The sequence below is a fragment of the Alternaria ventricosa genome (genome assembly GCF_023758065.1).
Source record: "Alternaria ventricosa strain BMP 2768 chromosome Unknown scaffold_8, whole genome shotgun sequence".
In the NCBI taxonomy this organism is placed as follows: domain Eukaryota; kingdom Fungi; phylum Ascomycota; class Dothideomycetes; order Pleosporales; family Pleosporaceae; genus Alternaria; species Alternaria ventricosa.
In genome coordinates, this window is record NW_026055688.1 from 998,160 (window position 1) to 1,022,259 (window position 24,100).

General features: G+C 53.6%; 6 protein-coding genes across 6 annotated transcripts; 2 read left to right on the forward strand and 4 right to left on the reverse strand.

Moving 5' to 3' along the window:
• Positions 1-2,648: 2,648 nt before the first annotated feature.
• J4E93_005558 (uncharacterized protein) lies at positions 2,649-6,386 on the reverse strand (the record flags this gene model as incomplete). Its single annotated transcript, XM_049343478.1, has 1 exon — positions 2,649-6,386. The coding sequence occupies one exon, from the start codon at positions 6,384-6,386 to the stop codon at positions 2,649-2,651; it is 3,738 nt and encodes a 1,245-aa protein (XP_049199571.1).
• Positions 6,387-7,128: 742 nt separating this feature from the next.
• J4E93_005559 (uncharacterized protein) lies at positions 7,129-9,105 on the reverse strand (the record flags this gene model as incomplete). Its single annotated transcript, XM_049343479.1, has 2 exons — positions 7,129-8,622; positions 8,836-9,105. 2 exons carry the CDS (start codon positions 9,103-9,105, stop codon positions 7,129-7,131), a joined length of 1,764 nt encoding a protein of 587 aa, XP_049199572.1.
• Positions 9,106-9,960: 855 nt separating this feature from the next.
• J4E93_005560 (uncharacterized protein) lies at positions 9,961-11,076 on the reverse strand (the record flags this gene model as incomplete). Its single annotated transcript, XM_049343480.1, has 3 exons — positions 9,961-10,644; positions 10,722-10,804; positions 10,854-11,076. 3 exons carry the CDS (start codon positions 11,074-11,076, stop codon positions 9,961-9,963), a joined length of 990 nt encoding a protein of 329 aa, XP_049199573.1.
• A 1,804-nt stretch (positions 11,077-12,880) lies between these two features.
• On the forward strand, positions 12,881-15,690 carry J4E93_005561 (uncharacterized protein; the record flags this gene model as incomplete). Its single annotated transcript, XM_049343481.1, has 5 exons — positions 12,881-12,905; positions 12,967-13,065; positions 13,204-13,364; positions 13,410-14,034; positions 14,090-15,690. 5 exons carry the CDS (start codon positions 12,881-12,883, stop codon positions 15,688-15,690), a joined length of 2,511 nt encoding a protein of 836 aa, XP_049199574.1.
• Positions 15,691-21,017: 5,327 nt separating this feature from the next.
• Positions 21,018-22,682, reverse strand: J4E93_005562 (uncharacterized protein; the record flags this gene model as incomplete). Its single annotated transcript, XM_049343482.1, has 1 exon — positions 21,018-22,682. The coding sequence occupies one exon, from the start codon at positions 22,680-22,682 to the stop codon at positions 21,018-21,020; it is 1,665 nt and encodes a 554-aa protein (XP_049199575.1).
• A 346-nt stretch (positions 22,683-23,028) lies between these two features.
• Positions 23,029-24,100, forward strand: J4E93_005563 (uncharacterized protein; the record flags this gene model as incomplete). Its single annotated transcript, XM_049343483.1, has 2 exons — positions 23,029-23,389; positions 23,436-24,100. The coding sequence occupies 2 exons, from the start codon at positions 23,029-23,031 to the stop codon at positions 24,098-24,100; spliced, it is 1,026 nt and encodes a 341-aa protein (XP_049199576.1).

The window sequence follows — 24,100 nt, forward strand, 5'->3', positions numbered from 1 at the left end:
GCATTTCGCAGTTGGCCAAATACCGTAGCATCTTTCTGAGAGCTATGAGTTGAACACGAATACCACAAGAAAGAAATACATGGGTGCTTGTGAATTCAACATCTCGGCATCCCGTACTGAAGGTGGACTTTTGATCAAGCGCCAGGAGTTGAACACCAGACTCAGAAGCCAAACATAGGATACCGAACTCAGGGTTTTGGAAGATGCGCAACCGTCATTATACATCGACAATACTCTTTTGGGAGATGCTCTCACAAGTATGCAGTGTACAAGTCCAATTGTCGCAAGCGAGCCATACCTGAGTTTCGAGCTCGCTTCATTCTCCAGCGAGCATAGTTACTTGACGTCGTCGTTTTCGAACGACATCGAGTGAGTTTAGTCGTTTTTAAGGCGCAGAGACTGGCACATGCGAAAAAGTCGCAGGCGTTTGGAAAGAGGGAAGAGCAGACAGCAAAGTCATGGATTCATTCTACACATATTTTGGTTTTTGATATGAGGAAGTGTGGTGTAGGAGATAATATCCCAGCAGAAAGAGAGTAGCTTTTATGCCCTCCTCACTCTTCCACAATCTCCATCTCGTGGTTGCCCACACCTTTTTTTTCGCAACATGATCTTGCTAACATTTGCTTTGAGAAGCAGAGACCAATCCATGTCTCTTGTCTCTGCACTTTTGAAGGAACGGAAGAGCGGAGCACAAGACCATGCGTTTTTGGTTGAATCCTTTTTTGGACATCTGGAACGCAGAGTGTGGAGTAGATGATCAGGTCTCGGGAGGAGGAACAGATCATTCATACCCTGCCCACGCCCTGACGACCATAGCTTCTGCTGTGGTATTCTTCTGCTCGTCATCAGAAGTCGAGATAGAGTTTTTTTGAGAAGCAGAGACCGCCACATACAGTTTCTTGTACGTAGTTTGGTAGGGCAGAGGACCAAGTCATGTCATTTTCCATCTTCGATTTAGACTTCGGACGCGCAAAGTGTGGTGTGAAAGAGCAGCTCTCAGGAGAAAGACAGGTCCTTTTATACGCACCCTCAATCCCCAGAGCGCATGGGATGTCGGCAAGTTCTTTTCTGCAACACATGTTCCCTTCAGCATGTAATCTTAAAGAAGCCAGAGAACGCCACATATCACTGCTTGTGATGTGTTTTAAGAGAAAGAGCAGAGCACACAGCAAGGCCATATATCACTTCCAAGGACGCTTTGGTTTTTGAGAAAGCAGCGTGTGGTGTGGAAGATCATATCCCAGAAACACAGGTAGTTGTTTTATACCTCGTCGCGCGCCGCAGAGGTTTCTCTCTCGTCCATTGTGTCGCAGTCTGAAAGTTTTTGTTTTCTTCAGATGAGGCAAAGGCCAGAGGAGAGTCCACCGAAAGCGTAAAACTGCTCTTTTGTGGAGGGAAGGACGCAGCCATGAACGGTAGTGATGGCTTTTTTGATTTTGAGGAGGCAGCGATATCTTTCTCTCATGCCCAACTTCGTTCTTTCTTTACAGAGTAGAAGCAGGCAAAGACCAGAGGAATCTTCATAGTCACTTCGCATCTCGATTTTGGAGAAAAGAACGCAGCCATGAAACCATAGAATGACGCTTTCGACACTGCGAAAGCAACAACGACTTCTCCCACGTTCATCCTTTGGCTAGTGTTCAGTTTTGGTAGGCCGAAGAGGGAGAGGAGGCAAGAGCTCCATCCAAAACCTGAAAGAACTCTTTGAGAGGAGCAGAAGCAGCCATGGAAAGATTGAACTTCAGCTTTTTGAGTGTTTCGAATGCAGCGGTGCTTTGTCTCATGGGAAGGGTGAAAGAGTCATTTTGAGTACGTGAACAAACTCAGGGAGGAAGAGGCGGGAAAGAACTCCATCGAACAAGACAACGTCGGTTTTGGAGGAAAGGATGCAGCCATAAAAGAGTGCCTCGACCCATTTTGATGTTTTGACACGAGCAGATTTTCTCCCATAGGAATTGGCAATCTCTCTTCTTGATCGTGGTAGGTCGACCAGGAAAGACGAGCAGAAAAGCCCATGACAGGCATACCATGGCGGTTTTGCAGGAAGGAAGCAGCCATAACACAAATTTGGTTCTGTTTCGATGTTTTCGGAAGCAGCAGCGCATCTCTGACATCGGCTTTCACGTAGCGCTTTTGTAGAAGTCGAGAGTGAAGAGGAGGGAACAAACTCCATTGCATCCAGTACGATGGTTTTTGGAAAAGAAGAACACAGTCATGGCTGTGTGCTCCCAGCAGTTTGGTAAAATACTGGAAGAGTGTGGGATACAGAAGCAAGAGTTCTACCCGCACAAAAGACGTTTATATACCCACCTCCATCCCATCTCCGACCCCCATCCGGCATTCTCCCATCGTTCACGTGCGACCCCCGATATGTGAACTGCCTCCAAGTGCGCGTGAAAAACATTCATGATTATACTAATCTTGGTATCTAATCTGCCACCCAAAGTCCTCATCTTCGTCTTTCATCAAAAGGACCAGCCTATCTTTCGCCTGCTCAAAAACGATGCATGCGCGTACGCATGTCCTGCGTTCCCCAACCCACCCAAAGTCTCCATGCCATTCGAAAAAAAAAGAAACGCCATGAATGCAACGCCCTCGTCTCCAAAAACGCTCTGAAAGGGCAATCTATACAGGAACGGTCATAACTATATCCTCCCACCCTCAACAATCTCCCGTCCTATCAACTCCAACTCGCCACTCTCGGCCGTGCGCCTCCTCTCCAAAACCCACCTCCCCTCGCCCGCCTCATCATGTTCGCGCACATACGTCACGCTATCAGCCGCACTCCCCTTGCGACTATGTCCTCTATTCCATCCACTCCCACCACCACCGTTCGGCGTAATAGGACTAGAATTGGAGATAGGACTAAGTCCCATACTCTGCCTGCGCGTTTGACCAGTCGTAGAAACCGTAGGCGCAGATGGCGAAGATAGCGAAGTATCGATTGAAGGTGGGTTTGGTGGTCGGTTTACGTGTTGGGGTAGAAAGGGCGAGGAGAGTGGCATGGGGAAGGGGGAGACGGGGAGGGAGATATTGGAGGGTGAGGTTGCGGAGAGGCCGCCGGGGGACATGGCTAGGCTCATGTTGTGTTGGGCGTAGAGTTCTGAGATGGGAGGGAGGAGGGGTGCTTCGTTTCCTACGCCGTAGCCGGTTGGGCTGGAGAGGCTGTTATAGTCGCTGGATGTGAGAGTGGGGCTTTCGGGGCGGTCGTTGTTGTCGTAGGAGTCTGAGCTGGAGCGACCGGACTCGTATACGCCGTTGACGGCGTCCATGAGACCGTCGTCGTCCTCCTCGTCCATTTGATCGTCATTGGGATAGTCGGATGAGACGTTTTTGGAAGAGTAAGAGCTCTCGAGCGAGCTAGAAGGGTGCTCCTTCATGCGGTTGCCGACGGGGCTTGATGCTCGTGGTACGAACTGCATGCCCATGGGAGAAGAGTTGCGCGGGCTGTTAGCCGCACTGACTGGTAGACTGGCCACACTTCCACCAAAGGCGCCTTTCCGTAGCTTCAGCAGAGTGTCGAGACTCATGTCTTCCTCCTCGTTTCCGGGGAAGCCATATGGACTCATCCGGGCGAGTTGCGCTAGGCCAGGGCTAGACATTGGTTGATTACCGTCGCGGAAGTGGTTGAGACTGATGAAGGAATTGCGAGTGCTGTATTCGCTGCGCTCGGTGATGGGCGTCAGATTCGGCTCTCTTACAGCATTGCGACCGCTGACTGTGCGACCCAGACCCATTCCAGATGGTCCAAAGAAGCCACCCCAAGCGCTTGGTGACTCTCCGACTGCAGATGCGTAGAAACCAAACTCTTGTCCGTAAAACCCCTCATCGTCGTAAGCCAGGGCTTCAGCGTTTGCCTCGGCGATGATGGGGTCATCTTCCATGGCGGAATCAAAATCACTGTAGTCGTAGTCGTCGTTAACAAAACCAGAGCTCATGCCGTACACATCATCATCTTGTGGGAAGCTGATGGTGTCTACACTGAAGCGACCATCGTCAGGGACAAGACTGGGTCGGGAGTTGCTAAGTGAGGACTGGTCGTCAGCATCGAAGCTGGTTTGGCCGACATCCACACTCGCTTTCCTCGTAAACCGACCAGCAGCCTCCGCGCGCGTTGCTGCATCAGCAAGAGCACTGTGATATGCGCTGAGATTCTCAAAACTGGGCACGGGTCGCTGCTGGGCGATTGAAGTTTTGTGTGCGAGCGTGGGCGAAGACTTCTCAAGGTGCTTCGACACAGTGTCGTCATCCGCCTCATAGCCCGTCTCCGAACTCAAGACATCGTAGGCACGCGGCTGATGAGCAGCAGGTGCTTGCTCGTCCTCTGCAAACTTGACCTTCCTCTCGTACAACGGTCCGTTGGGGTCATCGAAGACGTTTTCGTCAAACTCTGTAGGCTCAATGTCGTCTTGGTCGCCGATAAGCCCGTCGTCAAAGTCAAAGTCATCGCCCAAATCGATGTTCCCAAAGCTCTGCTGTTTGGCATCCGAAGGAACGGCGTTATCTGATGTCTCGGGGGATTCGTCCTGGGATTCGTCCGGCTGATTTTGAGAAGTTGTCAAGCCTAGCCCCTGCGCTTGAGCGTTCATCGCATTCTGGCCATCCAGCTGCCCGCTCATCATCAACATCTGATATTGCTGGAGCATCTCCTGCGACATGGCAAAACCGATGGGGTTTCCGTTCATGTCGACGGGTGCCTGCATCTGGTTCATCGGACTGGCAATATGACCCTTATTCTGCTGTAGCGACAGAGATGAGAAGTCGAAAGCGTTCATGCCAGAGTCGAGGGTTTGGTCTCCCAGTCCACCCCCAAACTCGTCCTCCTCACCCAGCATCGGTATTTCTTCGTCAAACCCGCCGTCCATATCATCGTAATCGTCCATGCCGTAGTCGTCGTAGTCGTCTTCGACCGAATTTGTAGAAATACGCGCCTGCTTCTTCTCCGCCTCCTTCGCCTTGTGTCGCTCCTCGAGCAGCTTCTCTTGCGCAGAATCCGTCTGACCAGATATCTGGAAGCTGAACCTGGACGCTCGACTGCTGAAATGCGCAGGTAGCCCGGCTGGCTGGAACGACGGGTCGGAGACGGAGGTGGCTCTCGAGCGTGCGGGCGGTGGTGGCGACTTTGTCGACTTTCTTTTCCGCGGGGTAACATCTGTAGACACATCGAGGGGATTCTCTGACTCTTGTACAGGCGAAAGGACTGAGGAACCGCTGTCGAAACCTTGGAATGACGGTCGAGGCAGTGGAGACGTTTGTGGGGGAGGCAATGGGGACAACTGCGGTGGAGGCGGAGGCGGCGGCGAGTTCTTGGGTTGCGGCGGAGGAGGAGCTGAGCGTTCAGGCGGGGGATATTGTACGGAATTTCTCGCGAGGAAGTCCTTATTCACCAGTTGCTCAGCCCGTATAGCAGCTTGCGACTGCTCGTAGCTGGTATCGTCGTCAAAGTGCTCACGGAACACTGGTGTATGCTCCTTGTCTATCTTCGGCGGGCTGACACGACCAATCTCCTGCTGCCCTTCTCCGCCTTCTGCCGCAGTATTGTACGAGTAGCCTCTGTTCAGTCTCGGCGCGTTGAAGTCGTGTACGATCTTTCCGCGGATACTGGGGTCGTAGTTGTCGGGCATGGGGGGAACGTTCGAGGGCGAGCGTTGGGTAACGAGCGATTCGTCGGCGAGAGGATCCAGGGTCTGTCCAGACCTGCGTCGCATGAGGAGGGACATGGGATTGCGCAGGGTCAGTCTCGATCTCGACTTGCTGGGGGCTGCTGTTGGGGTCGAAGTGCCCTTGGAACTGCCCGTGAGCTTGTCGCTGATGCCACTCAGCAGCGACGTCTGCGACTTGGAGAAGTTGGAATAGCTGGGAGAGATGACAGAGGGCGCCAGGTGGGAGGATGACTGGGGAGGCGTCTCAGACGACGGGGCGGGTTCTGTCCTCTGTGGCAAGGGAGAGCCTCCACTGTGTGAGCGCGCAGAGAGGGGCTTGTTCTCATAGGCGGGGGAGAAGTGGTCCTGTGCCCTCTGGGGCGGGGAGAGCAAGCTGCGATCCTGCGCCATCTTACTGCTGCTCCCCCCAGTGCTCCCCGAGTGCTGACTGGCGGTATATTGGGAGCTACCAGGCGAAGCCGCCTTGTCCAGCTTGGAGGCGACGCGTGCGATGGGCGGCAGTTGGGGCGGGTAGGGCGATATGGGCGAGCCCGAGGTGTAGCTGGCATTGTCGTTGAAGCGCGGCGAGGAGAAGTGGTCGGTGGTCTGCGCGGGCGAGGGCAGTGGAGGTGCGGCAGGACTGGGGCTGGGGACGGGCTCGGGCGAGGCCGGACTCGAGGCATTGCGCTTCGCATGGCCGGGCCTGAGCTTGGAGAACATTGAAGTCCCGGACGGCGCCATGGTTGTGTTTCGTGTCGCCGCGCGGCCACTGTCGCGCTGCGTCTAGCACGCAGAGTCGATGCCGGGCGGCGCTGGTTCGGGCGGTTGTCGTGCCTCTCAGCGAGGCCATGCACCGAAGCGCACCATGACCGGGTGGGGAGAAGCGGGCGGCGGCGTCGTTGGGGCGATATGCCGCTGATTGGAAAAGTTGGTGATGGGATTCCGGCGTGGTACAGCCTCGGAATGCTAGCGGGTGAGGCGCGACGGCGTCAATTGCGGCTTGGCGGTGGTAGAGCAGGGCAGCCAAGTGCCGAGTGTCGTGGCCGTCTCGTGTAGCCAGAGGGAGGGGCGCGTCGCTGTCTTCGTACTGCTCCGTCGTGGCTGGCCGTGAATGCTGATGCGACCTCCTCTCCCAACACCAAAGGTTCATGCGACACGCCCGCTAGCAGGGGTCTTCCCGCACCACCACCTCCCCACTCAGACAACTGGAACGCTCTTGCAACGGCTTCGCGTAGACTTTCTGAACCCGCGAGCGCTCGGTCCCACACACATGCTATGCGCTGATCAAGCAAAAGGATGCATGAGGTCGCTTCACTGCAAAGTCGAAGATCATCAACCAGACGCTGATGACGTTGAGCCCGTACATACTACAAACCCCACTCTAGCCCTAGACGAGCGATAAGACCATGGCCTGACATGTGCTTTTTCATTCAACATTCATTTGAAGAGGCATTAGAGCCGAGTCTACCCTCCCAACATCTCACTAAGCAGGCCTCTTGCCGCCCTTCGACATCTTCGGCCTTCCAAACCTCCCAACATTCCGCTTCCTCAGTTCCGCCCGCTTCGCGACTTCCTCACCAGCCGCCCAGGTAGGCTCGGGGTCCGGTCCGTTGAGCGCCGTGTTGTATGTAGCATTGGCCGGCGTCACCTCGAACTGGATCGTGGCATTGCCCTCTCTGTAGTCACTTGTCGGTGTGCCCACACTCAAGTAGTTCGCGTCACACTCCTCCTTACCAGTCGCGATGTCGACCTGCTTGAGCGCGCGCTCGAAGATCTCAAGGGATGCAAGAGGTTGGTAGAAAGGTACCTCGTGGCCGGACTCGTAGATGCGGAGGAAAGAGAAAAGTCCTGCCTGCTTGACTTGGCCGTGCACGATGCCGTCGCTGGTGGTAATGTTGGTGAATCCAGCCTCAGAGTAGCCAGTCGCGTTGATCATGTCTGCGACAACCTGGCCGCCGAGCCAGTTGCAGTTGTAGTCGGCATCACCGTAGTACAGCATAACTTGGACGCCAGCATCGAGCAATTTCTGGCAAGCAGCGATGGTGCCGGATGGACGGTCGTCATCACCCGTGTTGCCAAAGGCCGCAGAGACCGTGCTGGCACTCGTGGAGAAGTTCTGGAACGCGCCAATTGCTTGCTGCACCTCCGGCAGGTTCAAATAATCACTGAAGTAGTCGTAGGGGAACGGGTCCGGCGTCAAGAACCTCATGTCGTACTCGTCGCGTCCGCTGTAGATGTCGTACAAGTTTTCGACCTTGGAGTAGCAGAAGTCATCTGCAGCGGCACAGACCGAATTGATTCCGGTTTCGTAGCATTGTTTGGTGCGGTCTACGCAGTTTCCTGGGCCGTACAGGTTGTTGTACCACTCGGCCTTGACTGTGTCGTTGTACGGGTCGTAGTCGTAGGTGTTGCCAGGGTAGACTGAGTAGTTGTAGTAGGCCTGGTACTGGACAAGAGGATCGAACCACCCGTTACCGATCAGCACGTTCTCGAGCTCGATCTTATGTGCGCCGCTGATGTTCTTCGCGTTCTGGTCAAGGAAGTACGCGTTGAAGACGGGGGCGTAGTGGCCTCCGTAGCTCTCGGTCGTGAAGCTGAAGCCGTTGCGCGAGTACTGGGGAAATGCGCCCATGAAACCTTGCAGCGTCTTCCACATGTTTGGCGCCGCGCTCTCTGTGCTGTTGGCGGTCAAGGTGTGGTCGGGCTTGGAGTATGTTCCGCATGTTCCATAGTTCTGAGCGTAGTCGGGGCAGGTCGCGTTCGGTAGCTGAATGATCGTGCTGCCGTCGCTGTAGCCGGGGATAGGAATAGAGTATGAGAGACCAACATCTGTTGGCTGATCGATGAACAGCATGTTGCTCGCATTCGTCCACGAGTACGGGTTGTTGAACGGCTTCATGTCTGGGCCAATACCACATGGTCCCAATTCCTGGAAGAGACCGATCATGGAGCTGGAGCCTGGGCCTCCATTGATCCACTGGAAAGACGTTAGTATGTTTCCGTGATGCTAAGAAGAAGTTCGTGATGTTTTGCATTGTGAACAGGTCTGCAGCCTACATCAACTTGGAAACCTGCAAACTAGGTGACCTAACGTCGATGTAGGCTCCGGACCTGTTCAGTTTACGTCTTCTATGAGGTGCGCCAAAGATGCAGCTCATAGAACACAGTCTCGTCGCGTATGCTGACTTACCACTGTCAACGGCGCATCAGTCGGATCCTGATTGCGCGCCTCGAAGAACCACCAAAAGATATGCTGATCCTCCGCCACATCCGCATAACCACTGTAGCTCTTGACACTCGGGTCAAGCTCGCAGATGCCAGCAGGTACCTCCTTGTACCGTACACTAACATTCGCATAACCCTCTTTAGTAATAAGATCCTTCGGCGCAGGAACAAACTGCGCAAGGGCACCCGCAGCCAACAAAGGCGCGGCGATAAGCTTGCCTGTCGCACTCTTCATCGTCGGTTTCGTTGCAAGTCTTCTTGAGGCGACGAGCTGTGAGGTGAGAGAATAGAGAAAGGGCAATGACGAGCACGTTCACGTTTTATTCTAGAAGCTTATGCAGGTCCGAACTAGAAAGGCCCGCAGTCCTCGCGATAGCCAGCTCTCACCTTCCCATGTGGGCTAACAAGTTGCTCATCTCGGTCCCGTGGGCCGGGGTTGTGGCTATCCGCGTAGCCCGATGCTCGTACCAACGACGTCATGGTGTAGCTCGGTGTTCGCGGTTTGTTTTTGCGCAACGCGCGAAGACTGAAGATGTGATTGCTACCTAAGTAGCTGATTCAAAGGTCTATCGAGGAATGTACACACATTAGACGATTGACTCCAGGTAACCTACAGAGCTTCACGCTTCGGGCGGACAGAAACCATGAATCGACCGAAGCTCGTCAATGGAGTAAGAAGACGCGAAAAGCTACCCCGCTACTCAACCCAAGCGCGCATTGGCAAGTGCTTGTGCAAGCTTGCATGGCTTGATAGCCGTCATGGCGATAGTGGCAGACGATCTAATCCTATATGGGCAGGTAGGTAGCACCGATTATCCGAACATCACCGGTCAGCTTCATGTCTTCGGCGCCGCGTCAGAAGTCATTTCGGTGTAATCATTGTGTAAGACCCGTGGACGGCTTGTAGTTCCATATCAAGGAAAGGAGACATCACACGATGGGACGGAGTCGTTGTTCAGAACATATGTTATTAGGCTCATGCCATTACAATCGTTGTGTATTCGTATCCGTCACTTCGTATGCAATCGTCAAGTCCTCCAACGCCTCTTACTCCATGTCATGCTGGGATGCAATTGAGGTGGACGCTCATCTACAATACTGTACCGAAGCCGAAGGTCGTCTTGATACTTCGCACGTAGTACTGGTCCCAGTTGGTCTTAGTGGGCTCCTCCTGACCAACTGGTACGCCCTTCCACTCGACCCTCATAACCGTCACGGCATCAACATCGTTTTGATCAAACCATATCGACAGTGTCGAGTAGTGTCCCGCAGGCCATTGTGCAAGTCGCCATTTCTGGACGATGTGTGTGGGTTCTTGGAGCTCGGTGAACTCTCCACTGACGTTTCCGCCAAAGAGCTCAAAGGTACCGCCAGGCTTTGCGCCTGTGAAGTTCTTCGGGGGTGCCCGTGTGAACGCAGCGATGCGCTGGGGGTCCGTGAAGGTCTGGTACAGGTTGGCCGCGTCTGTACGGAACTCTGTGCTGTCGGTGATGGTGGTCACGTTGACAACAGCACCAGAGCTGCTCTTCTGAGAGCCCGATGACTCCGTCTGAGAGGTGGATTTGTTCACGCTTGAGCTCGAGTATACCTTTGGGGCCGAGAAGCCGCTACCGGGGTTCGCGCCTGGCGCGTGTTGGATGTCCTTTCCGTGTTCCGCCATGACCGCGGGCGCAAGCCCTGTGAAACTTGTTCGCAGTTGCGGCAGGATCTTGGATCGTACTAGGTCCTTTACGGGTTGTTTGCTCGCTTCGTCGGAGTAGACGTCTACCTCAAACTGTGTCGAGATGTTAGTGACTGCGTACACTAGCGGGTGCGAAGAAACGAAGGAGGGTGCCAGCGAAGGGAACATACGACATACTCGTCTTCCTCCGTGTCGTGAGCGACTTCCGGGACGGTAATGGTGCCGCTCGCCTCTTCGCCCTCTTTGTTCTTGCCTGCCGACTGAGTCAGCGCGACCAAGAAAGGCAGCTGAGAAAGACGTACCTGAGTATTCGAGCTTCAGCTTCACGTCGAAGATGGTGATGACTTTGCCTTTGCGTTGGCTCACGTCTACGTCTCCATCCATGCTAACGACCTTGTCGATCTTGGCTGTGACGCCATCCTGCTCCGCCGATATTTGCGTGAGCTCCTTGTCAAGGTACTCGCGCGTCCATCCTGACACATCCTTGTTGACCCAATGCCAGTTGTTCGGGTTGTGGAGGACCATGGTGATGTTCGGCGGCGCGCTCGATCTCGATTCAATTTCTGTCATGAAGTTGTTAGCTTCGGCCTCTCATACTATGTAGAAAAACACGTGTAGTGGAAGATTGTCAGAGGGCGACTCGTGAGTCTAAGCAGCTGATCCGCATATAAAGAGTACAAGTCTTCTCAGACTGGTGCCAGCTTGTGTCTCATCATTCAAGGATTGGTAAAGCGTGGTGAATACTTACAAATTATAGCGCTCAAGCTGGAACAGGACTCTACAAGCGACAAACTAAGGCGCAGATGCAGAATATCGAAGGAGTCGAGGTGCTGATGCGAATTATGTAGAGGGGAGCTTGAGGCAGAAGTTTCTGGAACTGATACCACAAAGCGCGCTATGCCCGGGCCGACCGAAGCTCCGCTCGCGTTCCTTGGCCCGAGCTCTTTGCAGCAGCGGCAGCAACGTCGTTGCATGCTGCTGGTCGCGATGCTTTCACTCACTCCAAACGTCTTCACGACAGGATGCACGCAACGGTTGCCAGGCAAACGGTTCGAGTTCAATGGGAAGCTGTCACGTTCGACATTGAAGAAACTTTCGGGGCTTCACTAGCGGACAGGATACAAGTATTGGCCGGCAATCCCAAACTCACCCATCGCAACATGGCGTGCGATGTTGTCCAGGTGATTCAATCTCACTTCCACTAGAATCGGGCCATTGGAATGTTCACCTGGACGACCGCTGAACTGGCGTCTTTACTGCCGTCTTGACGCGGCATGTTGATCGCATTGAGTTTGAGACCAGGGTTTAGCGCACGGCCGGGAGAACGCCCTGGGAGTTCGCGCTGTCTTGCCATCGTCTAACGGCGAAGAAATTGATGTCATTTTCATTAGAGGATACCGAGGGTGGAGTATTTGAAACCCCTTAACCCCAAGGTAGAGAAGCGCACCTGCCTCAGTATCGTTTTGTCTCCTGCTAGTACCGCTGTTGCTTGCAGCTAGAAAGTGCGACCGTGTATCTCGACGCGCAGAACCTTGCGACCACCTCTTCCAGGTTTCCCCTCCACACCGTTGCTTTCTTTTTCACGGCAATTGCACGTCAGATTCTATAATATACTGGGCGCGTCCCTCATTTCTTTCACCACGACCGTCTCTGCACGCACGCCAAGTACTACGCCGCCCGGGTGCATGCGCGACGCGTCTTATCAGCGACAAATCGCTTTCAGCCCCTCCGGACCATCGGCGCGCACATATCATTCCTTCCCTAGCATCGCGAGCGGCACAGCAAAGGCATCTGCTGCTTTTAAAATCACACTCGCTTCCGGTATGTATTCTCATGTTTCCTCTCTTCTCTACCACATCAAACCGTGCGGGAAGTTTTAAGGTTCTGTCACCTGTCATTAGCCGTGCACGAGGCTGTGCGCGCGAACGAGCGTGCCGTACAGAATATGGAGCATGCCAGCCTTGGTGTCACGACAACGCCTGGAACAAATCGACCGGCAAGACATATGAGACGACAAGACTGGTCCATGCACGATTGAAGCATTGCTCGATCTCTGCAATAGGACCAACAAGTCAAACATATACGGCAATAAACATGTATTGTCTCAGACAGCGTTTGCTCGTCGCATCATGTGCCGCTGCAGCCAAAGCTCTTTCTTGCACGGATATTTACCTATATAGCATGTGCAGAGCGTGCGATATTTGTCCTCCCGCACACATGGCTAACTCCTCGTCGCAGTATTAGTAGACCTCCACAGTCGCGATTGTAACGCCTTGAATCATCTGAGATGGTGGCGTCCGTTCTCCAACCAAGCACCTCTCGGGCCAACATGGTGAACAAGAAGAAACGACCAGGTGAGTATCACATTTTTGGCTCTGTCCAAATCGGCTTCTGTGCAGACGCTGACCACCACAGCTTCTGAGCAAGCACAGCCAGCCAAGTCAAAAGCAGTACGCCCGTCCGCAAAACGGCGGTTAGAACGGAGAGTAGCAGGACATCAAGAATATCTTAAGGGTAACGTCGAGGACTTTGTGCGTCACGATCCAGCAACGGAAACGTTGCCCGGTCTACTCGCCTAACATGATGAATTTTTGAAAGCTCAGAGGGCGTGCCTGGAGATCCCACAAGAATTAATTCTAGCTGTCAAGCCAGACAAGGACCCGCAATTAGCCGCAAGTCTCAGACCCAAGCTCAACGAGGTGATGGACGAGTACCAAAGCGAACCCGAGCGTGTGGCAGTCGTCGGCAAGACTGGGCAGGGAAAGTCGAAACTAATAGATGCTATCTTGGGCATCGATGGGATTGCAAGATCGGTAAGCACGACCTCCCCAAAGCATCACATCATCTAACTCTTCTAGGGGGCAACCGGCGTGGCAACGACTCGCACTCCAATTGTATACTCACCCCGTCGAGCGCACGTACAAATCCCCTACGAGGTAAGACTGGAGGTATCCGCCAAGACCGACTGCCGAGATTCAGTACAACAGCATCTTGCCAATCTTACGGAGAACCTGAAAAGGTGCGAAGGACAGCCCCTAGAGTTCGACGAGTATGGACAAGACAGTATCAATGCGCTTCAAAATCTGTTCAGCGACCTCCCAGAATTCGCATCGACCGAATCTATTTCATCATTCCTGGGATTTGACTCGCCGTCCAAAGTAGCATCAGTAGCGAAGCAAAAGGATGCGTTCAATCAATGCGTCAAATGGGCTGAGGAACGACGCCAGAAGATCGTCAATATGTCCGCACAAGGTATCTACGCTACCAATGTGACGGAGCTTCGGCAGGAACTCGCGCAATTTAGCGACGACCAAGCCAAGATGAACGACACGAAGCTTGGCTTCAATCCTTCTTCGTTCGTAGAGAGGATTGAGGTCTTTGGTGACTTTCGGATTCGCTACTCGATCGGCGACTGCCCTGGACTACAGGACATCAACAAGGCAAGCTTGTGCCCTTCCCAGATTGACATCGCTCAAGCTAACCGTGTGTTGATAGGACCGTGAAACAAAAGCGAACCGATATCTTCAGGACTGCAAAGTGGTCGTAGTCGTCGAAGAGATCACGCGAGCTGGTGACAGCGCGTTTCTTGACCACTTAATCAAGGACCGTACTACAAGGAGACCCGATCAACGCATCATCATCGTCTTGACAAAGGGAGAGAGCGGCCTGGACCCCTCGGATCGCAATGGACCAGCATTCAACCAACATGAGATAGCTGATCTCGACTGGCTAGCCCAACGTAAAGTAGAAACTCGGAGAAAGAAGGACAGCTACGCGCCAACAGACTATGCGCAAAGAGACCACTGCGCCCGCGAAATCTCTTTCATCACCCTCGAAGAAAAGGAAATATGTGCCCGAGAACGAGGTCGTCGCATTGGCGCAAGGCTTAAGGCAAGATTCGCAAAACAGAACGACAATTTGACAGTCATTACGACTTCGGCACAAGACTACATGCAGCATGTCGAGGGCTACCACCAGTACACCGACGAGCATCTGCCGCTGTCCGTTGAGTCCACCCAGATCCCCAGTCTATGTAGGGAACTCGCTGCTATCGCCAATGAACGGCTGCAGAAAGATCTTCTTCGCTTTTACAGGCGAACGCTTCCCGAGCTCTTCAGCTTCATCGAGCTCGCTTGCAGCACGACTTCCGGGCCGGTGCAGACAGGGCCCAGGTTCAACTTTGAAGAATTCGCGTCCGGATTCTTGAAGCAGCTCGAAGTCTTCCTCGAGGTTTTCGAAAAAGAACTCATCGATCCGATGATTGAGACCATGAGAAGCGGAGTCGTCGATTGGAAGAACGACGCTCACGATGATATCAATAAATGGCGAAAGTTGCATGGCAACGCCGTACGGTCCTACTTGATCAAGCTAGGCAATCACCGGACAAAGGGACAGCCGAATTGCGGTTGGAACCTTACGCTTCTGCGTGCTGTCCAGACGACGCTCGACCCACTGTTCAAGGTGCTAATCGCGGAGGCATCCTCCAGGCTGGGTAGCCTTGCATACCAGCTAGAAGGAGACGTGGACGATTTCCTGGAAGCCCTTCTCGCTGCCGCCGAACAGCTCGACAGCAAGAACTTTGGAGCGAACCTCGACGACAAGAGACCGCAACTCTACAACATGTTCAGTACTGTCGGCAAAGACCTGATTACATTCATTCGGTTGTTCCGAGGGCGTCTTACTGAAGACGGCAATGGTGACTTCTTTCCCCAAAAAATGAAACCGGTCTACACTGCCACATTACAAGCAAGACCGACAGCCAGAATGACCATGAAAGAGGCGCAGATGCAGATACTGGAAGCGCGCATATGCGGAAATAACAGTCCCTACGACAGAATGGTCGACAAGTTTGAAACCGCCTGGAAAGCCAAGAAGATCGCGTTGTTGGAAATAGGCAGACTAGCTATTGCGGATCAGATGGCAGAGATCAAGGCATCTTACAAGCAACTCAGTACTCCCGAGTCGCAGGACGATGCTGTGACGCTGTTGCGCGCTGAGCTGGAGCGCAAGGTCGGCTTGGCGAGGGAACAGTGTAGGGGTCCTATTTTGGCTTCTCTTCTGGAATGCGGACTTGATCCGAAGTTGAAGAGAGAGAAGAAAGTGAAGAGGGAGAAGAAGTTGGAGAAGGTGGAGAAGTAGGTGAATGGGATGAAAGGGTAGTGAGATGGAGTGTATACCCTGGGTTTGCTTTCATGCGTCCGTTCAGTTCAGGTATGATACCCACGATGGGCGGGAGGCCCGCGAAAATGGAGTCTGGTTTTGTTGTGCGATACTTTTGCGATGTATGTATGTCTACGTAGGCTTTCGAAACGAGTTCGCCATACTATTATCGGATGATCAGACTGTCGCATAACTCCTGTAGGCAACAACCGAAGAACATATCCCATAAGTCCACATTACTCTTGAGACCTTCCTAACTTTCATCTTTGCATCCATGTAGACTGCAGTGTACATGTTGTGTTTCTTGTTTGTATGCTTTATCGGGATGGTTGGTGTACTCTATCCGATAATCATGACATATAGCCGACTACAATCGTCTCCTGCGAGGCAACGTAGTATGTACATGATCGCTATGCCGAACATCCAGAACACCCGCTGCACCCACCAAACCGAGCTCGTCGGCGTCGCCACCGACCTGTCCTTGATTCGGCGGGTGACCTTGAGCGGGCGTGACGGCAGTACATGTCCATTGGAGCGACTACGTCAGCTTCCTTGGCTTCGACGCCATGGCGTCGCCGAGTCCATGGTCGCCAGACAACACGTCAAAGTCGGGAAGCCGACCTGATGAGTCCAGTGGGTGGGTCGGTGCCAACAGAGTCATGGAATCTATGGTGGCGTCCGCGCCAACGGCATCCAGTTCATCGGACCTGTTGGCGTTGATGTAGTGGTAGGTCGACATTCAGGATACGACACTGGGGACTGGAAGCCAGCGAGAGAGCAGCGGGCGCGGAGATACCAACAGCCAACGAGACACCAACCGCCCGGGGTGGTAAGCAGCCTGGAGTCGATCTGGTGAGCCCGGTAGACGTGCTATCGATGCAGTCAACGGCATAGAGTAGCGTTCAAGACAATGGCATCGGTCAAGACCTCAAGCTGGCGTGGTATGGGTGCACGCGTTGGAGGTGGATCAAGTTGATTTGACGGGTCGCGAGTGCGCCTCCGTTGGGCGTATTTGATGATACTTTGCATCGCGTAAGCTGTCCGTGGACATGAGCAGGCGTTCAAGACGGACGTGGCCTCGCTGTCTCGCGGAAGACACCAACGCATGACAAACTCAAGACTGTTCCGAGGACGAGCCTTGACTTCTGCCAACAAGACCCTTGAGCAGGAACTGTCGCAACTGGAGGAGCCTCTGACCAGCCGAACCGCCGACATTCGTATTTGTGCCCTCGCGCTTCTGACATGAGCTCTCGAGACCGACGAAGAGTGTCGCAAGTCTGCCAACATACTAGGCGTGCCGAGGAAATCGCAGAGCGACTCACTCTGAATGAGGGTGTCTGGCTCAAGCATTGGATCACGGGACCATGTGCTTGGGGCGTCGAATGCGTTCGGGGCTGACGACAGCGCAGTCAAGGTCAGGACTTTCGCCTCTAGTCGCTCACGACTAATATGATCGGCCTCCAAGGGTCCTATCGTCGTACCCGTACTCTTTTTCTTGCCTCTCTACTTCGCGGGGGTCCTGTATCGCTCTGGATCGCCCCCAGGGCGGCAGGTGGATGCTGCAATTGCCAAGTCGAGCGGTCGCTCGCTTGCTCATTCGGCGGGGTGGATGAGTTTCGTGCTTCGTCTAGCTCGGCCTGCTCAGGCCGTCTGTGGGTGTAGTGTTTCGGAGCTGATTTCGACGTGGACGCGGCGGACGGATGCGCCACAGTCGACAAACGGGTTGATCAATGCGTCTTCAATCTCCCACGCCATGGAGATTGCTGTCATGCCTGGGAAGAGGGCACTCGTGTCACTCGCGTACAACGGCACGAATATCCGCGCCGCGGAGCTGTGAAGACACCCATGCAAGGCCCTGAAGAGAAGTCGATATGCATAGCCGGTGAATAGGACACAAGGCGTCCGTGTGCCATGGCGGCGCAACGGCAGGTGTTTCTCACAACAAGAGCATAGGCCCAAGTGATTCGAGAGACGGCAGCAAATAGGGTAGATGCCCGACACACTCTGGGTTGAATCATGCCAGCGCGCGGGCGTCCTTATATGGTGGACAGACACAGCTTTTCCGGTGCCATGCCAGTGTATCGTGATGGCGATATCCTGTCCAGCTAGCTCCGCCCTTGACCTGCCTTACACGGGATAGAGCAATTGATAGCTACATGATGGCATGTCAGGGCTCTCGCTCCCTCTCGGATAGGAAGGCGCCTTATCAGGTCCGTGCCTGCAGTAAAGACGCTGGAGGTTCTCACGCATTTTCAAGGCGTTAGATAAATTTCCAGAACACTATGAAGTGCTCCCGGATCCTCCATTACCTGCTAGAACAAAACTTTGGCATGTGATGTATGCGGCAAAGGTGGTTTCTTGAGAGGCGATACGAGCCTACCTAGGTATGCAACGGCCAAGCCTGGAGGTCCTCACGGATTTCTGGGGCGTTGGGGAAATTCTTTGAAGTCTATGAATTGCTCCTGGGCCTCTCGAGACCTATCAGAATAAAGGGTGTTGCTGCTACGTATGCGGTAAAACTGGGTCTACGCAGGACGAGATAAGTCTACCTCGGTATACAACGGCTGAGCCTGGAGGTTCTTACGGATCTCCAGGGCGTCAGAGAAATTCCCAGAAGGCTATGAAGTGTTCCAGGACCCACTGTACCTGGTAGAACGAATGTTCTCCTTGCAATGTATGCGGCAAACGCTTTTCTGCGCCAGAGTTAGTGGCATTCAAATCGGCGACAAACTGGGAGGAAGATCCTGGCTGGCGATGGATAGGAATGCCGAGAAGTCTATCCCACGAATCAGCCGGCTCTTCGACAGGCTTAAAAGCTTGGATGCTGAAGAATTGCGACCTCGTCGCTAATATCCCGCGAACAAGCGTATTGGCCGGCCACGATGTGGACATGCCCACCATCGACTGGATGTTGGAGAAAAGTGGCAGGAACTCCAAACCCAGGACTAGAATGTGAGAGGGACTTTCAAGGCGGTTCGCCAACATGTACAGAACTGAACCAGTGTCTTTGAGATGCTGCCGACAAGAGACATGAGCAATCCAGACTCTGCCAGAGCTGGGAGATAACAAGTATGAGAGATCTTTTTGGCGTATTGTCACAAGGTTATTTTACTCCAGGCGACTACATTGGCTTTGCAATAACATGAAACGCAGTGTTCCAGTGTATGTAGTTGCTAGAGCTCTATGGAGAATAGCACAGAAAGCATCCCTGGGTTGACTCTAAGCGTGCTTCGACTGTGGGCCCGGTGATGGGCATTATCAAAACTTCGAAAGAGATATCGAGATGTTGACTGCCGATGGCGCGGGATCAGGAGTAATCCAGATCCTGTGCCAGCCCGTTGAGCGTTGCGGGGTCTCTCGAGAAACATGATGTGTAAGGCAGGTAGCTTTTCTATTGATTCCTTCCCTCTATAGGTGCTTCTGAGGAAGAGGAGTTTTGGGTCGACGCTGATATTATGATAGTGTGGCTTCGCGATATCTTTGAAGAGGCGCGCAAGATGTCTGATTCAAAGGCGCTATACCTGCGAGCCTGCACTGAACGCCCGGTTTTCAGGTTCTGTTCTCACATTTTGTCGCAACAAAGATTTGACCAGATGCCTACATCAGCGCTGCAACGACCTAAAAGGCGGTAATACTAGGATTGTAGCTGCCAGGACGTGGTCTGCGACAACGCCGAGTCGACACAGTCAGAGTACAAGGCGAGGCGGCTGGCGAGCGTCAGCGAGCCCGCCGCCTCCGCCAGCCTGCCGCGCAGCGGCGCCCCCCTACAGAGAAGATTAGCATGGCCCCTGCACTAAGGATGACACGCTCAATCAAAGAGAAGCTACCGTTTTTTTGCTCTTGATCTGGCGCCGGAGTAGATAGATATTTCTAAGATATATGCGATACAGTACCTTTTGCAGCAAATGTGCGAAAGAAAATTAAGTGCAGAAGAAATGGAGTTCTGACCGTTGTCGTTCGTAAAGAAAGGTTGCTGGACCCTTGCGCAGCAAAAAGAGCGCAAAAAGAAGAGCTGCGCTCGACTCGAACCTGGGTCTCCACGCACCAATTTCGCGGAGGTGTCAGATCAAAGAGCAAAAAAATGGTAGCTTCTCTTTGATTGAGCGTGTCATCCTTAGTGCAGGGGCCATGCTAATCTTCTCTGTATCGTTTCAAATTGACCAAATGCCCGAAGGCGAAGGTCAGACAAATAGATCAATATATATCATGAGGTGTTGAAGCTGTACGCTTGGGCGCGTGAAAAGTCTGGATTTGGGCCGGTGGCGGTCGGGAACACCAAAACTTGGAAGTGGACCACGCTCGAACCACTCAAACTTTGGAGAGTCATTGAGTGACCTGTGCGTGTCCTGGACCTGCATAATGGCTGTCATAAGCGGGCGAAGCCCGCTATGATAGCCAGAACTGCTATTGCGACTATTCGTTGTCGCTATGTCACAACAGCCCATGGGACACCCAGAACATATTCACCATCTCTTTCTTCGATCAACGCAAGGTATACAGTTGGATGTATACACCTGACGGCAACGGCTTTTCGCTATGCGGATGCGTCTGCTAGCTGGGTAGTTGTCTTGTTGGCAGGATCAGCACATGAATCCAGCGCGTTATAGTTGGACCTGTCGCATATGCTTCCAGCGATCTTCGACATCGCAGGATTCGATGGTGCTGTTCGCGATGTCCTTTACTAGTTGCTGAACTTTCTTGTCAGCTGTCTGCATGATTTGGAAGTACTTAGGGACTGACACCTGAAGCCTCCCAGTGCACGACATGCACGGAAAGCAATCTGGTGTCTTGATATGAGATGAAAGTCAGTTTGGAGGCGCGCAGTGATGCGACAGTATCACGAGGAGAGAATGCAAGAGTGTGAGAAAGCCAGGCAAGTGGTATTGACTGTGATGTTTACCCCTCCACCCCACTTGCGCTTCGCGAAACTGCGCATTAGGAAGTAGCGCTTCGATATGGTCGTCACGGTCGCGCCTTCCAAATCTTGACTCAACTGCACGTCTATCTAGGAAGCAATGCACATGCCGGAAATGATCATGAGCGTTGACGCGTGTCATGCAATTACATGTGAAGCTCTGCAATAACAGCCTCATAACATGATGTATGCTTTCTAGTCACCCTTTCTGAGCAACGCAACTTAGAGAACGGAAATTTGTTGCCATATCATTATGTATATGTAGGGAAAGTGGCCAATTCGAAGCAATACCGTGCAAATCCAAAGGGCCTGTCCCCAAGATGAAGCGCTCACATTCCAAACAACATTGAGATATTCAGAGAGGAGACAAGGGTATCATTACTACACACATCTACTCCTCCAACAAGTCCATCACCAACTGCGGAATAACCTGCACACCTTCACCCTGTATCGCACTAATCGGCACAGTCTGCACGTTGCGCCGCCACGCATGCTTGCGGTTGCTAGGATGGGGTTGCGCGCCCTTGCTCACCTCCTCAAGATACACGCGAAGAGCCTCAAAGTTGGCCTGCGTATCCGGTAAATCGGCCTTTGTCGCAACAACGAACCACGGCTTCGAGGAGATCGGGGTTGTGCTCAGGAAGGGAAGAGGCTTCGGCGAGGGGTCTAGATGCGGCGAGTCGAGGAGGTCGGATGCGTCGCTCGGTGGTGCTTTACCAGCGGGCGTGTATGTGACCATCCTGCGCTCTGTCTCGGCGTTCAGTTCCTTTCCGCGCAGTGTCTCGTACTCGGATACTTCGCGCCAGAGTAGTTTGAGCGCTGCGACGGCATCACCGGCGGAGAGGTCGATGACGAAGGCGAGGACTGCGGCGCGCTCAATGTGTCGCAGGAAGCCTAGCCCAAGCCCTTTGTCTAGATGCGCATCTTCGATAAGACCCGGCACATCGGCAATGGTAAAGTTCTCTCGTAGCTCTCCATTCGGTCTGCGTGACCTGACAAGCGGTCGCCCCTTGTGATCGTCCAGAACAACGGTACCGACGTTCGGCTGGAGGGTCGTAAAAGCCCAATTGCCGACTCGTGCACGGCTGTTGCTCAAAGCACGAAGGAGCGTACTCTTTCCAGCGTTGGGCAGCCCGACCAGTCCCAAATCTGCGAGAATCTTCAGTTCTAGTTGTAGTGATATCTTCAGGCCTTCGTCTCCACGCGTAGCCATCTTCGGCCTGTTGTTGAACGGCGTCATAAAGTGCGGGTTGCCCAGGCCGCCCATCGCTCCGGCTGCAATCAGCATAGGCGTCTCCATGTGCTTGTCCAAGTCCAGCCACATGGGCGCTTCCGGCTCGAGGGCTGCAAGATGCGATCGTCGCGGCGGGGGAAGTTTGGGAAACTTGATCCTGCTCAGCTCCGAGGGTATAGTACCGGGGTAAACCAGCCAACGGTCTCTCCTGTAGCTGGGTTGTCCCTCCTCCAACTCCTCCGCTTCTTCATCCTGCTCCATCTTCCAGTGCTCCTCCTCCATGATTGCCACCGGATCATGTCTTTGTAGCTCGCGCACGATAGTCCCCACAGGCACCGTGATCAAGACGTCGGTCCCCCGCTCGCCACCTTTGACCTTGCCCTGTCCATTGCGCCCTCTGCCCGCCTTGATCTGTCGCCGTCTCGCAAGCTTATGTAATGACGTCTCGCCGCGGACTGCTTGGATGTAGACGTTGCCTCCACTGCCACCGTCGCCGCCATTGGCAGGCCCTTCTTCAATGTATTTTTCGCGCAAGAACGAGACGCAACCGTGACCGCCGCCACCAGCTTCAACCGTGAGGATGCATCGGTCGGCAAAGGGCGTAAGGGAATAGTCGTCCGCCGTAGGATCTAATCGCGAAGATTGCGCATTCGGGTTCGCATCGGGTTGCTCAGCAGACGTGGAGTTGCATCTAAGCTGTAGCGGGAATCGTTTGCGTAGTGGACATACGCGCGCTGCCGAGGCAAGTGGCACGTGGAGGAAGGCGGGATACAAAAACGGCGTCAGCGTACCGCTCAGACTGTGCGGACGAGCGAACGACATGCGTTGATTGCGACAGTGGCGTCGTTAGGAAGATATGTTCAATCCTGTATATTTCAATCGTCAATATCGCGTCGCGGGACTAGCGAATGGCGGCCCCAGTTCTGAACAATGATCTACAACGCTTGTCCAGGCTAGTCCTACATGCCTCGGTACCCAGCAAACCTCAAAAGTACATATGACTTCTTGGGCATTTACTTCTGCCTTGGACAGGCGTTCAATCGTTTGCCTATCTTTCGCCCTTTCTTGGAAGCCCCCAAACTTCGTATCAGTACCTGCATAGTACCTGCCTCGACCCCATCAGCCCCCATTTTCAATAAACGCTTTCGCCCCATCTACCAGCCCCATCATGATCCGATGTGCCTTGCTCACACTGGCAGCCGTGCTGCTCAGAGTCGCCAAACCCGAGTACTTCAGACTTGGTGGGAAACTCGGTCTCTCCAGCAGTCAGCTTGTAACCCTCCATTACTACCTCAAGTGGGCGTTGCCGATATGGGCCCTGGTAGACTTCAACTCAGTGCTCAATCGCTTTGCCGAAAGGCGATGGATTTGGAGGACCGACAAGTCTATTTGGGATTGGAAGAATGAAGTCGCTGTAGTCACGGGTGGTTCGGCGGGCATCGGAGGCTGTGTGGTCAAGAAGCTCACCTCTCATGGCATCAAGGTCGCGGTTCTCGACGTTAGCCCCCTGTCAGAAATCTTTACCAAAGGTACTTTGCGGCACAGAATCGCCGTGTTTCAAGCTAATGATCTTAGATGAGCTTGCCCTCGTACGATACTACAAATGTGACATCACTTCGCGAGACAACATCCATCAGGCGGCGGAAGCCATACGTTCCGACTTGGGCTCACCATCCATACTAATCAACAATGCCGGCATCGGTAACGCGTGGACTGTCAAAGACATCCCCCAAGCCAACCTCAACAGAATGTTCGACATCAATCTTCTGAGTCACTGGAGTACCGTCCAAGAGTTTCTGCCAGACATGCTCGCGAAGAAGAAAGGCCACATCATGGGCGTCGCAAGTCTTGCTTCGTTCGTTGCTCTCGCAGGTGCCGTAGACTACAGCGCCACCAAGGCGGCACTGCTAGCCTTCCACGAAGGATTGACTCAAGAGATTAAGCATCGCTACAAGTGTCCAACGATCCAGACCTCCATGGTCCATCCCAACTGGACCAAGTCAGCAATCACCTCACACGAGGCGATTGCGGCGGGGCTGAAAAGCGTGCGCGCAAACATCCTAGAGCCAGAAGACGTAGCCGAGGCCATGGTCAACCAGATAGTCTCAGTCAAGAGCGGGCAACTGATTCTTGGCCCAGCGATTACTCCCATTATCCGAGCACTGCCTCTTTGGATCGGGGAGCTTATTCGCGACAGCCAAGCCAAGGTCGTCACCGGTGATGGTTCCACCGGTGCATGA